Source organism: Neopsephotus bourkii, unplaced genomic scaffold (assembly GCF_033783945.1).
Source record: "Neopsephotus bourkii isolate Nb327-2 ecotype Australia unplaced genomic scaffold, CSIRO-AGI_Nbou_v1 NB_668, whole genome shotgun sequence".
Lineage (NCBI taxonomy): Eukaryota > Metazoa > Chordata > Aves > Psittaciformes > Psittacidae > Neopsephotus > Neopsephotus bourkii.
The window spans coordinates 2,203,220-2,218,471 of record NW_026901167.1 but is presented as its reverse complement, the minus strand read 5'-3'; the positions used below and the strand labels follow the sequence as shown (position 1 = coordinate 2,218,471).

The following is a 15,252-nucleotide window of genomic DNA, read 5'->3' as shown; positions in this document are numbered from 1 at the left end:
CTAAAACCTGGCTATCCCCCTGCTGTCATTGACTTACGTAACTTTTAAAGCTAGAAGGATATGAACTTCTCTAAAGGCTTCATGTGCATTTCAACTACCTCACAAGAAAACCAGCAGTGCAGAACCTCCTCCCTGGCCTGTCCACATCCTGCAACTCCAGGGATTTCTTCTGCTGTTTTACACAGTTAACTTGTTCTATTTCTTTCCTCTGTTCTACAGCTCCATGAATGTGAGACTTTCACATTCATCTCTTCTTCTCCATTGGAGGTACACCCTTGCTTCTCTAGACAACAGGTTTAGAACAAGAAACACAGGACAGGTATCTTGAAAGCCATGTGTCACTGTAACAGCTGGACAAAAAAGTTCTCAAAATGATGTGTCCAGAGCTTTTGGGTATAAGGCAGGTTAAAGAATAAATTCACTGTAACCCAAGTTATCCTAATACTGCAATACCTGTGTTTTTGTTCTTGCTGCAGTAACTGAGCTGCTATTTTTCTCAAGTCAGTCACTTCTTTGAGTTCATCATCATCTTCAGCCAGCAGCTGTTCTTTCTGCAGTCTGAAACATTAAATGTCAGTGACTTGCCTGACTTCAGTAAAGCCAGACACAGAAATGGCTGCATTATTGGACAACTGAGAACCACCTCCAGTATGTTATTTTCTGTCCAAGGAGCACTCTTGTGTTCCCTATGAGGCTCCTTTCCTTCATATGCAGTGAGCTTAGAACAGAATCATTAGGTTGGAAGGGACCTCTGGAGATCATCAGGACCAACCCGCTGCCAAGGCAGGGCCACCTAGAACAGGTTACACAGGAACATGTCCATGTGGATTTGGGATGTCTCCAGAGGGGGAGAATCCAGAACCCCCCCGGGCAGTTGGTGCCAGTGCTCTGCCACCCGCATTGGAAAGAAAATCTTCCTCATGTTGAGGTGAAACTTGTACTTTAGTTTATGGCCATTGCTCCTCATCCTGTCACGGAGCACTGAAAAGAGTATGGCAACATCCTCCTGGCACCTGCCTTTGAAATACAGATCTGCCCTGATGGGATCCCCTCTCAGTCTGCTCTTCTGTAGACTCAACAGGCCCAGCTCCTGCAGTCTCTCTTCATAAGACTGATCCTCCAGACCCCTGAGCATCCTTATGGCCCTCCCCTGGACCCCCTCCACTAGCTCCTCATCTGGTACTGAGGAGCCCAGAACTGGACACAGGACTCCAGACGTGGCCTCACCAGGGTCAGCAGAGGGGGAGGGATCAGCTCCCTCGACCTGCTGCCACACTCCTCCCAATGCACCCCACTCTTGGCTCAACCAAAACCCCAAACCACCCTCACCTCCCACTCTCAGTAAAAGCTTTCCAAAAAAGATAATAAGGATTTACCTTTTCTCATCGCCCCAGTCCTCATTCTGTTCTATCTTCTGGGACTTCTCAGGCTGTTTTCCCCTTTCCTTGCAAAGAATGAAGAATAAACTCAGACTTGAATTAAAAGAAAAGCAAAGATGCTGAGCAGTGTTTCTTGTCACACTATGCTACCTTAATATAAGACAGCAGTGGTCCAGTGTGTACATCTCCTTGCTCAGGAACAGCTCCCTCTTCGGTGTTCGGATCAATGTAGTCGTACACCTCCTGGTCTAGTGAGTATTGATGAAAAATGGAAAAGATAATATTAAATAGCTCTCTCAACCAAGTTTTATTCCTCAGAGAGATAATGACTTATGAAGAAGGTCAGATAAAACAATGAAATCCTTTCTCCTAAAGCTATAAATCATGTTATTTTCTTTCTGGCCTTGTCTGTATGTGATTACTACATTGTTTTCTGTAAGGATGAACACACAGCACCAACACATGATCCTATCCTTTTGTGCAATGTTCTTGTATTGCATTACCAACCAGAAGTATTTCTGTGACCTAAACTGACAGATGCACAACAGATATTACCTTTCTGTGGGTCAAGTTTACTTCCTATTGCATGATTGTCATTCCTTAATGTCTGTTCCCTCGTCGATTCCGATACCTGGGAGTGGAGGCTGATTGTATCATCATCTGAAGGCTGCAAAGACAGTCACATTTAATACAGAACTTACAAATAAACCATTACACGATTTGCTGAAGAACTCATAAATTCTAGTGCAACTGACCCTACCAGGAGTCAGAGCTCCCAGGATGAACATGTCAGATGAGATGTCTCTGGTGGTGGTTTTTTGGGAGGAGGTGGGAAGGAGCTTTAAAAGAATATCATAGTTTGGGCAATAACACACAACTACTCAGTACATAATCTAATACTGAAACACAGTACTTTGAACAATGAGGTCCAGCCCACCCTCATCAGTGGGCTCAGGAAAGTCCTTGCATACTGCCTTACCTACAGCCTCCAACTACTTTGACTCTTGTTACACTAAGGGGGGAGAAAGAGAAGAAACAAACCAACCAAAATTTCACAAATTCAAGATTAAAAACCACTCACTTCTGTTGTGGACAACCTTTTATCCCCATTATCACTTCCAATGCCAGAGTCTGGTCCATGATTTTTATTGGGATAAAAGTCCTCCATGCTACATTAAGAAAAATAAACCCACAAAGAATGAAAGAAACTCATTTCATTGTTCAAAAGAACATCCTTTAATAAACACATTCTCTATACTCATCAACAGCAGCCAATACAGTTTTTGCTCAATGCTCCATGAGCAGAGAATAACGGGGAACGGCTTTAACCTGCCCGAAGGGAGACTGAGCTGAGCTCTTAGGCAGAAGCTCTTCCCTGTGAGGGTGCTGAGGCGCTGGCACAGGGTGCCCAGAGAAGCTGTGGCTGCCCCATCCCTGGCAGTGCTCAAGGCCAGGTTGGACACAGGGGCTTGGAGCAAGCTGCTCCAGTGGAAGGGGTCCCTGTCTGTGGCAGGGGTTGGAGCTGGAGGAGCTTTAAGGTCCCTTCCAACACAAACCAATCTGGCATGCTATGATTCAGAAGCCATGTACAGACGCTGGGGATTAATTCCCTATGGCACAGTTGCCTGAGATCATGACCATGGACTAACCCTGATGGTTCAGATGGTTCTGTGTAGGCTTCCTTCACAACTTCCCTCTTCCCCTCGGCTTTGAACACAGAGAGGAACAAATTGCCTATTTTCTTAAAAAGCAATCTGCAAGGGAAGCGCTGCCCCCTATGGTTTCCAATAGTGAACCAAACTGACAGAGAACACAAAGGTACACCCACTGCACTACCCAAGATGTGCTCAATACACAAGGCAAACAAAATATTCTGCACTTTTTGACCTCAGCCAATCCAATTAAAAAAGCCACTGTATTTCACTGATGTTTAAGCCCGTTTCCCTTAACATATTTATATATATGTGGGAGGCAGATTTTCTATCCACCACATTAACTCTATATTCAGAACATTTACAGGAACTTTTCATCTGGTTTTGCCATAATCTATTTGGGAAACAAATAGCTGAGATTTCCAATCAATAAATGGAAAATACATCTTTGTTTTGATTTTCAAATCATAAGCAAGTATTTTAGCAATTTCTCAGTGCAACTCAGATGAGCCAATAAAGCATCCATTAACACAGCCTTAAATACTACGACTCCTAAATAAGGAAGAGTTGAAGTACTGAAATTACAGCTGTTATCTGCAATAAACAGATCACTTCATAGCAAATGCTGCAGTGAAATAAAACAAACACAGCACCACTCACCTGTCTGTCAGTGGCTGGGAGGGGATTCGTTTACCTAATGATGGAAGATCCAAAGAGTCTGGTTTTTTATCTATTCTGAGGCACGCCTGAATGCTGAGGAATTTAAATATATGTACTTTACCCTTTAAACAGATCTGTTGGGAAACAAACGAACAAAGAGGTGTTAATTATACAGCACATCTTTTGAAACTGCACCCCAGCGAATACTTCCTACACTGAGTTTGTACCCACAGCTTCCCACTGGGAGACATAAAGCTAAAAAATGAAAACCTGATTGCTCTTAGAACAGCTGCTTCTTTCTTAAGCTCTACTGCAAATTTCTGAGCTCAGATGCTTTAATACTAACCTGTGCTGGTGGTATCTGCATCGGATTGTTATCCAAAACTATAACTTGTAAGTGCCGTAACTTTCTGTAACAAATTGGGATTTCTGTAATTTTATTACAAGAAAAATCCAGCTTTACCAAGGGAAGGTCTCCTAATTCTGCATTGGGGGAGACAAACGGAAACAGAATCAGAGATCTTCTTAACACTAATTTACCTACATCAAAGAAATGAAGAGGAGCAGCTTACCATCTGGCAACATATGGAGATTATTTCTTCTTATGTTTAATTCTCTAAGTGACTGCAGTTTTCCTATCTGCTGGGGAAGAACCTGCAGCTCATTGCAGCTAATATCCTGAGAGAGAGAGTAATAAATTAACTGAACATCTTAAATGAAATGAAACAAAGGAAAACCTTTATCAAAACTACTATAAGCATATTATAAAACCCCCAAGTCTTTTATCTTTGTTCCACAAAGGTTAGTAGTACCACAACACATCTTGCTCGTTCTTCAGCATTTAGTCATTCGAGCATCAAGAACTCAATTCAAACGGTTAAACCAATGAGTGATGAAAGACTGGTTTTCAGATTGAAGGCCAGGATTCTGGAGTTCCTGGTGTAGCTCCCACGCTAGTTAACAGCTCCCTGTGCCATGGCTGGCAGATGGTTTGCATTCTGCTCTTCCTGGGAAGATCCTTTTTCCTGAAAACACCTTGAACCAACCCATGCAACTAAAAAGACTGACAAAGAGCAACAGCAGGCTCACCAGTTATTTGACAAGCACTAGATGGTGACAGAGCTGCACCAAATGAACACAGACTACAGCTATTTCTGAGCCTAATTTAACATTTATATAGTCCAGACTGAGTCAAGAATCACAGTGATGTAAGACCATTTCTAACCTCTTTTTATTTTCAATTCAATGAAATTTGCTTCAGAGACTAGTTTCCTAGATGAGATAACAATGACAGAGATGATTTTAAGGCAAGCTGAGTCAGTACATAGAAACCAGGCCTTAACCAATCCCATCCAGTCTCCTCCTCCCCTACATGCTCCCAGAGCTTCCGCTTAGGCGCATCTGCTTTTAGCAACCACGATATCTACACATAGGTGAATGCCCCAAAGTCCAGGCTGCTTGGGTTCAACTGCTTCTCTGTCCACATCAAAGTTCACATGGGATTCGCTCCCTAAAACATTCACTTCCTTTAAAACTAGCAGTGGTACGTTAAAATCCTCTGACAGTGGAGAGAGTATAAAGAAGGTGCTGAGGCGCTGGCACAGGGTGCCCAGAGAAGCTGTGGCTGCCCCATCCCTGGCAGTGCTCAAGGCCAGGTTGGACACAGGGGCTTGGAGCAAGCTGCTCCAGTGGAAGGGGTCCCTGCCCGTGGCAGGGGTTGGAGCTGGAGGAGCTTTAAGGTCCCTCCAACACAAACCACTCTGGGATTCTATGATACTCCCATACTGCTTGTAAATTAGGTCATGTTAAATGAAATCTCCAGGGTATACACAGTTACCCTGGAAACAGGATGCAGATTGCTTGCAATGGCCAAAGAAATACACATAAATAAGAAGTCAGGCACAGTGTAAGCACCAGGCTGGTGAATAATTGTGCAGAGTTCTCCAAAACATGAGCTTAACACAGAGTAATGATCAAAAAAGCCCAGAATAGTAAGAGATACAGAGAAAGTTATGGAGGCTAAAGCCCAAATTTAGTATGCCATAGGATAAAATCAGTTTGTACAGACACCTAAACTGTGAATATCACACATCCTTCTAGTCACCCCAACCAACATACAGGATGAGCAGAAGGGGGGGTGGGACAGATACCAAAAATGAAGAGAATGATGATTACTGTAAAGAAGGTAAACAGGAAAATTCACCCTTTTTAACACACAAGTGAGGGACTCCAGCAAAACTGTGCTTAGGATTCTTTCTTAAGCTTTGGTTAACCCAACAGACTGGTTTGTGCTTAACCCCATTTGTGAAACCCTCCAGCACAGTACACCTGGAACTGCAGCTCCAACACTAAGAAAAAGCAGGGACTGAATTTAAATGTTGAAGTTCTACATTTACAAGACTATTCGTTTGCCTTTTATTACAAGGTGAACAAATGGCTTCTCATTTCAGGTTACTCAGTACAATGGTTCACAATTGTACTTACCAACTCCATGAGATCTCTCAACTTCCCAATTTCTTCTGGAATGGAGACCAGCTTATTGTTACTGACAACCAGAACTTTCAGGGGAAGATCAAACAGGTATTTTGGCAACGTTGATAAAAGATTTCGACTTGAAAGTAAGAAAAATTCAGACACAAGGCTAGGTTAGAATCTCTGTATGCATGACATGAAGTCTGAAATGCCCATTGTACAACTTTCCTCCTAGTCCAGAAGATATTCTCCCCCTATTCAAACTTCATCTAACTTTAAACTACAGTCTCAATCATGAATTCCTTACCAGATAAAACCTCTCTCAGATATGTGAATTTTAGGTCCTCATCTTGCTGAGTATGTACTAGAACTCAATTCAACACTGAAGTGTACAGAGAAACGTGCTACAAGGAATAATGTTTGATGTCTGCTGTTATGCTGCTTTCCCATACCTTCAGCAGGAGCACCTGATCCAACACTCTACCAATACGAAATCATGCTCTCAGCAAACCAGAACTCGAGTCAAGGCCACTACTCCTCATGTCATGTGGTCACATCACTCCTGAGCCACCACAAAAAGCCCTCACCACCTAGTTACTACTTTGCTTGAGCAATAGTCTGAAAGGTAAGTTTCAATAAAAATAAAATGTGTGCCATTTTCTACCTGCATGCACATATGTCTGCTTTGCACACATGAAATAAACACTTACTGACACTCTTGATTTACATCCATACTGGAAAACCTACCAACTGCAGACTGCCACTGCCAGAAACATAGCTAATTCTTCTAAAAAGCTACTGGGACACTTAAAAAAGCCACTGGAAAACCAGCTTGTTCAGGTGAGGTATGAAAGCAATTCCTTTCAGACATAAAAGAAAATATATAAATCAGTAAATGCTGTTGCTTTAAGTAGAACTGTGGAGAAGAACTGTTCTAGTTTGAAGAGAAAAAAGCCATAAAACCCCTCATCTAAGTGCTGACATCTGTGTTGACACTATATTAAGAAACCCCCCAAAGATTCACTGGTTTATATTTTTCAGAGCACTGTTTTTGTATGCAAAAGCTTTTTACATTATTCTTCTCCATGACTACAGCTTGGAGAGCTGCAAAGCCAACAAAAATAAATTCATGTCTTGCAATGCTTCAGCTTCAAAGAAGTGCTGCAAGTTTAACAGCATCAAAAGAAAGTAATTGGAATCTGGGTAGAGCTCTGTATTTATTCTGTTCATTCTAAGTGAACAATGCAAACAAGTTCTGGGTGTAGGTATGTGGTAAGTCTCTTTGTATGCTGTATTTCAGGTAGATATGACAAGCTTTTTTGGTTAGAGAGCATGAGAAGCAAAACTATGAAGTAAACTTTTTTGTGATTGATTATACAATGGAGGCAATGGAACCGTCGTTCTCTGCACCAGTTCAGTTTCCTCTGGGCTTTTGCTGGTTCGGGGGGGGTGGTTTTTAAAGAGCTGCCTGCCTGACTATGAATTGCACAATACACTTCTTCAGTCATCTGAATCCAAAATTAGACTTTGAGAACATGTGGTTTTCTTCTGGAACAATGTATTTCAACTCATAAGCCAGTATTTTAGCCTGTTCTTCAACTCCTCCAGTCCATGCATCCATGCACTGCGAAAAGAGGCCCGAGACATCAGCACAAAACTGGAGACAAAGCACAGTGTAGCAGATGATAATTGGACGAGTTAACTCCTGAACCACGTAACATCCAGTCAGAACTGCTTGCTGCTGTATTTCTGTAAGAAGAACTGTATTGAGCACCATCTAAAGAGAAATGGACTGTTGCTGCTCTGGAAGAAAATGAGGTCCAGTTCCTCTCAGAAAATGTTCTAGTTTTATCATATTATTCTCTTTAGAACCATCACAGCACAGACTGTGACTCCTCGATCACTCAGTACTAATACTTGCAGATTTCAAGACACAGGTGGTCTTTAACCCCACTGTCAAGATTTGGCTGCACAGGGTGCTGGGCCACCTAATGCTTTGCCAAGAAAGCTTGCCCAGATGATCCCTGAAGTCGCTCAGAACCCAGGATTCCAGGATTCTGGGATTTGTGTCTGGTTTGCCTGGGTTTGGTTTTGCCTTTTTACCTTTTTCTTTTCCAGAATAAATTCACAAGCTTTTAGGGTTTTTTTTCAAAATCAATTCTGGAACCAAACCTCCCAGGTTCAATAACCCTCACCTGACAGGACTGCCTAGGACCTGATACAGTCAATACAAGAAATGGACTACTGCAGACAGCAGGGTCTCTGCTCATTTTGGGAGGGTTCTTCCAGCTCATATTCATCTTCTGCTCTTCTGAGAAGATCCAATGATATGTTTTCCAAGTTTAAGAACAGCAATGGAAGTAAATAATGTGCAAAGTGAGGAGGGCCTTCTGGCCAGAGACATCCACCCTCCTGAGAGCAGCACATTATGACAGCTACTTCCTAAACACTGTCTGTCTGCAGAACATTAAGATCAAAGAGAACTGCATAAATTCTCCTGATCCTCAGCTACCATCATTTACTGACTGAGATTTCTCAATGCATTCAGAGGAAGCAACAACTGCTGGCCCAAAACCCACCAAAACCAAGGCAAACAGCAGCAAATATTTATCTATCTGAGCAAAACTGAGAGCACAAGGGCCCTCAGTAAGTTGAATGCCACCTCTCCAATGAGGTAAGTTACACAAAGCCCAAAACTAAACAGAATTACTCACCTAATGTTAAGGTAGGTAAGCATTTGCAGGTTTTTAATAGATTCTGGAATGGATTTGATGCAGTTGTGATACAAATTTAAAGTTTCCAGTGGTGCAAACAGCCAGACATCAGGAGGGATTTCAGTGAATCTGTTCTTTGAAAGATCTAGAAGCAAAAGAAAACAATCCTGTTTCAGTCAAAAATGTCCCTGAAGGAAGAGGGGATAAAAGTACCCTCCACTATTCTTGTCATGCTCCTAAAAATTAAGGTGTTGCAAGAAGTGTAAAATAATTCAGTTTGACCAGATGCTACTGCATATAATTAATACACAAGAAAGGCCTTAAAATACTCAAGACTACTGTTTGATATGCAATTAGAACAGAAAACAGGGAAAATAACACGCAGTCAAAAACAAATTACCCCCTACATCATTAAGAACATTTAAAATCCAACTGAGTACCAGTGATGACAGTCCCTCCTCTAGTGCTCTTTGTGCAACTGTTCAGCATTTTCCCCCAACAATCCTGGGCACAAGGGTAAATGCAGGTACAAGCCAGAAAACTTGATTTTTCCTGTTTGGCAGCTACATTACAATCTAATCTCACTGGATAAAATATCTGCAAGGCTAAAGCCAAGTTTGCAAAACACCCTTACATATTTATTTGCTTAAGAACTGCAGATCTTTATTGCAAGCACAGCAATGAGACATTCTCTAGTTACACATTTGTTAAGTTGGCTAAAAGGAGAATAAAGTCACAAATCCCAGTGCTGAGTGCATTTACCTATAAAAATAAGGATGCAGTTTAGCCTAGCCTAAAAGGGGAAAGAAGAGGCATCACTGACAATGAAAACATATCACTTGAACTAGAGCTAGTTTGACAATGCACGACTGCCTTCTGCAAACATGCATGCAGAAGATCTGACAGCCAGCACGCCACAAACCCACAGCGTTTCTGCCTACATGAAATCTCTAAAACAACCAGAAAATTCAAGTAGGGTATAACCCAAGAATGCTGGCAATTCTCAGTTAACTACCAAATCCTGTGCTATAACAAGTCCATGAAACTGTCTTGGAAGAAGGAGATATCTACTCGAGATGGACTCCACTTTTTTGAAAGCAACTCTGATTCCCAGCCCAAGATATCTCAAAAGGATGTGGTTTCACAGAACGCTGAACAAACTCTCTTAAAAGAGAAGCAAGACAGACCTCTTGCTATTTCAGGCTGCATGTCTCAGTTTTTAACACGTGCATGAAATGACTGTCTGCTTAACTCCTATCATATTATCATTGGAACAACCGTATCATTTATTCTGCACTGTTAATCATAACTAGTCAGTGTGCACGTGAGCCCAGAACCCCCCCGTGTGCTGGGTGCACCCCCAGAGTGCGAGCAGCAGCTCAGGGAGGGGATCCTGCCCCTCTGCTGTGCTCTGGGGACACCCCCCCTGCAGTCCTGATCCAGCTCTGGGGCAGCAGCACAAGAGGGACCTGGAGCTGTTGGAGCGAGGTCACGGAGCTGCTGCAAGGGCTGGAGCAGCTCTGCTCTGGAGCCAGGCTGAGAGAGCTGGGCTGGGGCAGCCTGGAGAAGAGAAGGCTCCTGAAGGGGAGACCTTAGAGCAGCTCCAGTGCCTAAAGGGGCTGCAGGAAACCTGGAGAGGGGCTTGGGACAAGGGATGTAGGGACAGGGCAAGGGGAATGGCTTGAACCTGCCCGAGGGGAGACTGAGCTGAGCTCTTAGGCAGAAGCTCTTCCCTGTGAGGGTGCTGAGGCGCTGGCACAGGGTGCCCAGAGAAGCTGTGGCTGCCCCATCCCTGGCAGTGCTCAAGGCCAGGTTGGACACAGGGGCTTGGAGCAAGCTGCTCCAGTGGAAGGGGTCCCTGCCTGTGGCAGGGGTTGGAGCTGGAGGAGCTTTGAGGTCCCTTCCAACACAAACCAGTCTGTGAGTCTGTGGTACACTAGACTGAAACAACAATCTAGAAAGTGGCTAAAAAAGTGGCTCAAAGTCACCACCAGACTCAAAGAGAGCTCAGTGCATGAAGTGGAACTGGCAAACTAGCTACAAGTGGCACTTCTTAAGCTAGATTATCCCAAAACTTTCATTTAGATCAGGGCATCCACTGCTGATGCTGAATTGTGCAAACTCTAGGTACAAGAGGCAGAAAGGTAAAGACCTAGGCTGCAGGACTGCATTCTTAGTGACCTGGATGAAAAATGGACTAAAGCTCCCTGACACTGAACATCCCAACAAAATGCAAAAAGCTTATTAAAGAGCTTGGCAGACAATGAGAAAGTTCTCACGATGGGTGAGGTTTGGTTTTCCTTTTCCACCACAGCAAATTTGAAAAAGTTACAGAAAAATTGCAGCTTTCACATGGAACAATTTCCTGCAATCCCCTTTTTAGGTTAAACAAAGGCTCTCTTAGTCTAACACTGGGCAGAGCAGGATAACTACATGCAGGGACGATGCACGTGGCTCTACCGCTGGCACAGTTCTCCACCACATAATGAACACACAGCCTTTGATACAGTCCTGTTCTGAGGAATCAGCTCTAAGGCTCCTCCTCATTTTAGCAGCAGCTGGAAAGGTAACTGCAGGCTATTACAGAGAGCTAGTCCCCAAAAAACAAGTGACAGGATCCCACCCTGCTGCCACTGATCCAAGGAGTGGTGCTGTAGGTTGCATCTGTACTGAAAGACTCAAGAGCACGAGGAAAACCCTGCTGCACATGTATCCAGCCATAGCCCAACCACATCTCTTGGGAAAACGCAGATTCAGAAAGAGCTTTGCCATTGCTTCTGCAGAAATGAACCCGAGAGGTGGCCAGACAACCGCAGTGTGCAGCAGATCTCTGCTCTGGACAAGGAGTGGACCAGGACTCCACAGCTCCACAGGCAACGCAAAACTAGCTCTGGTTTCCAGCCTGGACTGACACAAATCCCATTAGCACAGTCTGGCTCTGGTCCCCTCACGTCCCCTCGCATAAACCCCAGACAATTTCCCATTGGAATATACAAATATGGTGGAACTGGTCTGTGTTACTGTTGAAAACACTTCCCTGAAAGTAATTTCTTCAGACACTCCAGGCAAGGATTCCACTTTTCCATTATGAAATCAAGCAATCCTATTAAACCAGGAAATTATATTTCATTCTCCATCAATACTAAAACGAAAAAGGTAAATAAAGAGTTGGGAGACAGTATGACTTCTCTTACAACCAATTTTTCATTCACTCATTGCAATACAGTATCAGGATAGCCTCAGGGTCTCGGCTCTTCCTGAGGATAAAGATTCAAGTGTATATAGTTTTCCATAACATTTATGTATCAGACGTACTTGCAGCTTTTTGAAAACAATCATTCTACTCTTTATCCAAACGGGAAAATTATTGCTACTCCAAAAATCTTCTCACGACAAGCAAAAAAGAAAAAAAAGTATGAGTTCATCTGTTATGCTAAATAAAATGTAGATGTGAAGCTTATGCAAGTGAGGTACCTTCTGAAGACCAAGAATCCCATGTATGACTGAGCAAATACTGTAAGAAGAAAGGAGAACGTTTCTGGAATGCAGCACCCCTCTATAAGCAAGAGAGACTTCATCTCAGTCAAGATGGAAGTTTGTTGCTGGCATTGGAAATGAGAATGGTCCAGCAAGGGTTAATGGACTGAAGCAGCAAGGGGAAGCTGCTAAATTCAGAACTGCAGATGATGTAAAATGACAACTCCTCTAGAAGTGAGATTATAGGAATTCTCTGCTTAACCAGTTTAGACTGGAAAACTCTAAACTGGGGGTGTTCTGTGAAGACTAAATAGAAGACACTACCCATGCCTGCTCATGAATCACAGGGTATTCCAACTCACTATCTCTGCAGAAACAGTAAAAGGGAGAAGTACACCATTACCGAGGTTAAATTTAAGAGGGGAACTACAAAACTATGAAGAAGTTGGTTGCAGCTTAGTTTCCTTTTAACAGAAAGGATAAAGTCTTTACTGACTGTGAGACAATGATTAAAAGACAACATAGCAAAAGTTCAAAAGGAAAAAAATTAGCAAGTCAATCAGATTGGAGGGGAAGCACTAGAAGGGAGAAGGTATCTTGTATAAATTTAAGGCATGATCAAAAGGAAAACCAAACAGCTCAAGCTTTCAGGTTACAGCAGTGTGCAGTAAGGAACTCAAATAGCATTAACATCATGTTTGCCTTGGTTTTGCATGTCTCCCTGAGCATTCCTCACTGCTTGCTGTCAGAGCCATGCTGCTAGAACAGACTGGCCTTTTGTTCAATCCAGTACAATCACTTTTACAGTCACATGTTGTATGCGCTCCAGGTTGGATTTCAAATGCAAGGCTTAGTTGGGAAATTTACACTTGAACTTCACCTTGATGCCATACTGGCTTTCATTAAAATATGTGGATCCACTGTATTGGTGTTGGGGTTTTGCTTGCTCAAAGTGTTTCCAACATCACCCCCGAACCCCAGAGCTACCTTCCTACCCTGAGAGCTGCCCTTCTGCCTTGCAATACATAATTTTCCTAGCCAGTAATCTTTACCTGAGTTTAAGCCAAATAACATGAAAGCACAACAGTAACTATCTGATCAGTCCTACAGAAGTCAATGAATGTATAACCTTAAGTGTTCAGAGCCGACCTTAAAGATTCATTTTTAGCCAATCTAAACACAAATCTGAGATCAACACACACAACATGGGTAAGATCTTATTACTCTTTCATTAGTCAGACGGAAGATGATTCTGGAACAGCAAATTTGCCTCAAACACTGCTGGAGCACCTGCATATGATAATTTCAGGTGACAGAAGTTTTGTATGGCCAAAAACCACTCAGTCACCTTACAATTCCAGTCCTGTGATGGTTACAATTTATATTGGTAACAGTATTAAAAAAACTCCCTCATTTAACTGTATCTCACATTGTACAATGCGCTGCCAATGGTACAGAAATACAGGCAGGAAATGCTCTTAGTGTAATGCTCCAAAGCCACCTTATGACCACATCCTACCTATTATTCTTCTGTTAAACAAATAGCCTGTCTTTTTTCTCCCACCTAAAACAGAAAGCCAAGTCTCCCTCCTTGAGCAGAGTCCTGTAAAGACAGCTTCTGCTTGATGGAGTTTCAAGAGTGGTATCAGCTACTGGAGACAAGCCTAAGACTTTACTGGCTATTACCTTCACCCACAAGTAAGGACAGATATTAAACTCCAAACACATTTAACCTCACAATCTTCCAGGGTAAATTATGGGCATTATTTGTACCACAACATTCAAAGAATAAGAGACAGAATACAAGATCTATGAAATTAAGTTATGTTGTCCCAGCCTGTACATCTCCCATTCAGGTATGTCTGCAATGCTACAAAACCCATGGGTTTTTTCCTCTTTCACAGGAAAGTAATGGAAGGGAAAGGAATCATCACTCATAAATGAAGCAAAGGCTAGGTTTGATAAGAATTACTTAAATTATGCACAAAAGCCCAAGTAAAGCTGCTTCTGTTAGTCCCTGTATGTTCAGTTATACATAGCCAAGGCCTTTGTCCTGAAGAGTTCATAATCTAAACAGACACAAGAGAGAGCCAAAAGGCTAAACCAAATCAACTGTATGCAGTGTTACTCTATGACTTATTTTTTGTGTGGATAAAATTGCTGGACACTGGATAAACTCAGCAGGAACATTCTGAAAGTAAGCTATATTGCTGGAAGACAAACAACACTGAAAAAGAAGGCAAGGGAAGGGAGACTGAGGCAGAAAATCCCCCTAGAGAAAATGGGTACATGAACAGTCCATGCCCACAGCGTGAAAAGGGTCCAGCAACAGCTACAACATGTTCTTCTGAGACACAAAGGCCTCTACTCAACTTCAGCATCTGTTCTTATTTGCTGGTGCCTCCCGCTGACTGTCCCGCTCATGCCAAGCCTCCTGGCAGCATTTAGAATGGCTGCAGCCACTTCTATTAGCTTAGAAATCAGTATGTAAAAGCACTCATTACTGCAGGTACTTTCATAAACCTTTTAGTTGGAGGTCAGTCTTTACCATAACAAGTTCTTGTCCACTACATATTGGTTCCACCTACTGAACCAGTGGTGAAGTGACAAATTGAAGTCGATGTTTGTTTCAGTACACAGATGGTCAGGGATTTGCTCATTGTGTGGTTACATCTGCTGGGCAACAGCCTATGAACAGGCCTGGGATGCAAGGTGCCTTCAAGCCTTGAGAGCACATTAGTGACAATCAATCATGTCTGCCAAGCAAAAAAGGCAAGACTTTTATTGCATTTCCACCCACCCTCCTCACCTAAAGCGCACTCTCTGCCTTCACTGGATCTGTCAGACCTGGCTGCAGATTCTCCCAGCAAACAACCCCAGGTCAGCTGGATGAATGAT

General features: G+C 42.8%; 1 protein-coding gene and 1 long non-coding RNA gene across 5 annotated transcripts in view; both read right to left on the bottom strand.

Annotated features, from left to right (window-relative positions):
• The window catches only part of LOC133212183 (uncharacterized), a 60,933-nt gene that overhangs the window by 19,447 nt on the left and 26,234 nt on the right, over positions 1 to 15,252 (bottom strand). The gene's annotated exons all lie outside the window — the stretch shown is intronic.
• LRCH2 (leucine rich repeats and calponin homology domain containing 2) overlaps positions 1 to 15,252 on the bottom strand; it is a 36,246-nt gene that overhangs the window by 15,408 nt on the left and 5,586 nt on the right. For all 4 annotated transcript variants that reach the window (XM_061353265.1, XM_061353266.1, XM_061353267.1 and 1 more), the window contains exons 2-11: positions 8,878 to 9,022; positions 6,176 to 6,302; positions 4,264 to 4,369; positions 4,038 to 4,174; positions 3,692 to 3,825; positions 2,461 to 2,548; positions 1,935 to 2,046; positions 1,530 to 1,627; positions 1,377 to 1,444; positions 454 to 558 (exon numbers count right to left, since the gene is read on the bottom strand). In XM_061353265.1, the coding sequence (XP_061209249.1) occupies positions 454 to 558; positions 1,377 to 1,444; positions 1,530 to 1,627; positions 1,935 to 2,046; positions 2,461 to 2,548; positions 3,692 to 3,825; positions 4,038 to 4,174; positions 4,264 to 4,369; positions 6,176 to 6,302; positions 8,878 to 9,022 (1,120 nt within the window). The remainder of the gene's footprint in view (positions 1 to 453; positions 559 to 1,376; positions 1,445 to 1,529; positions 1,628 to 1,934; positions 2,047 to 2,460; positions 2,549 to 3,691; positions 3,826 to 4,037; positions 4,175 to 4,263; positions 4,370 to 6,175; positions 6,303 to 8,877; positions 9,023 to 15,252) is intronic.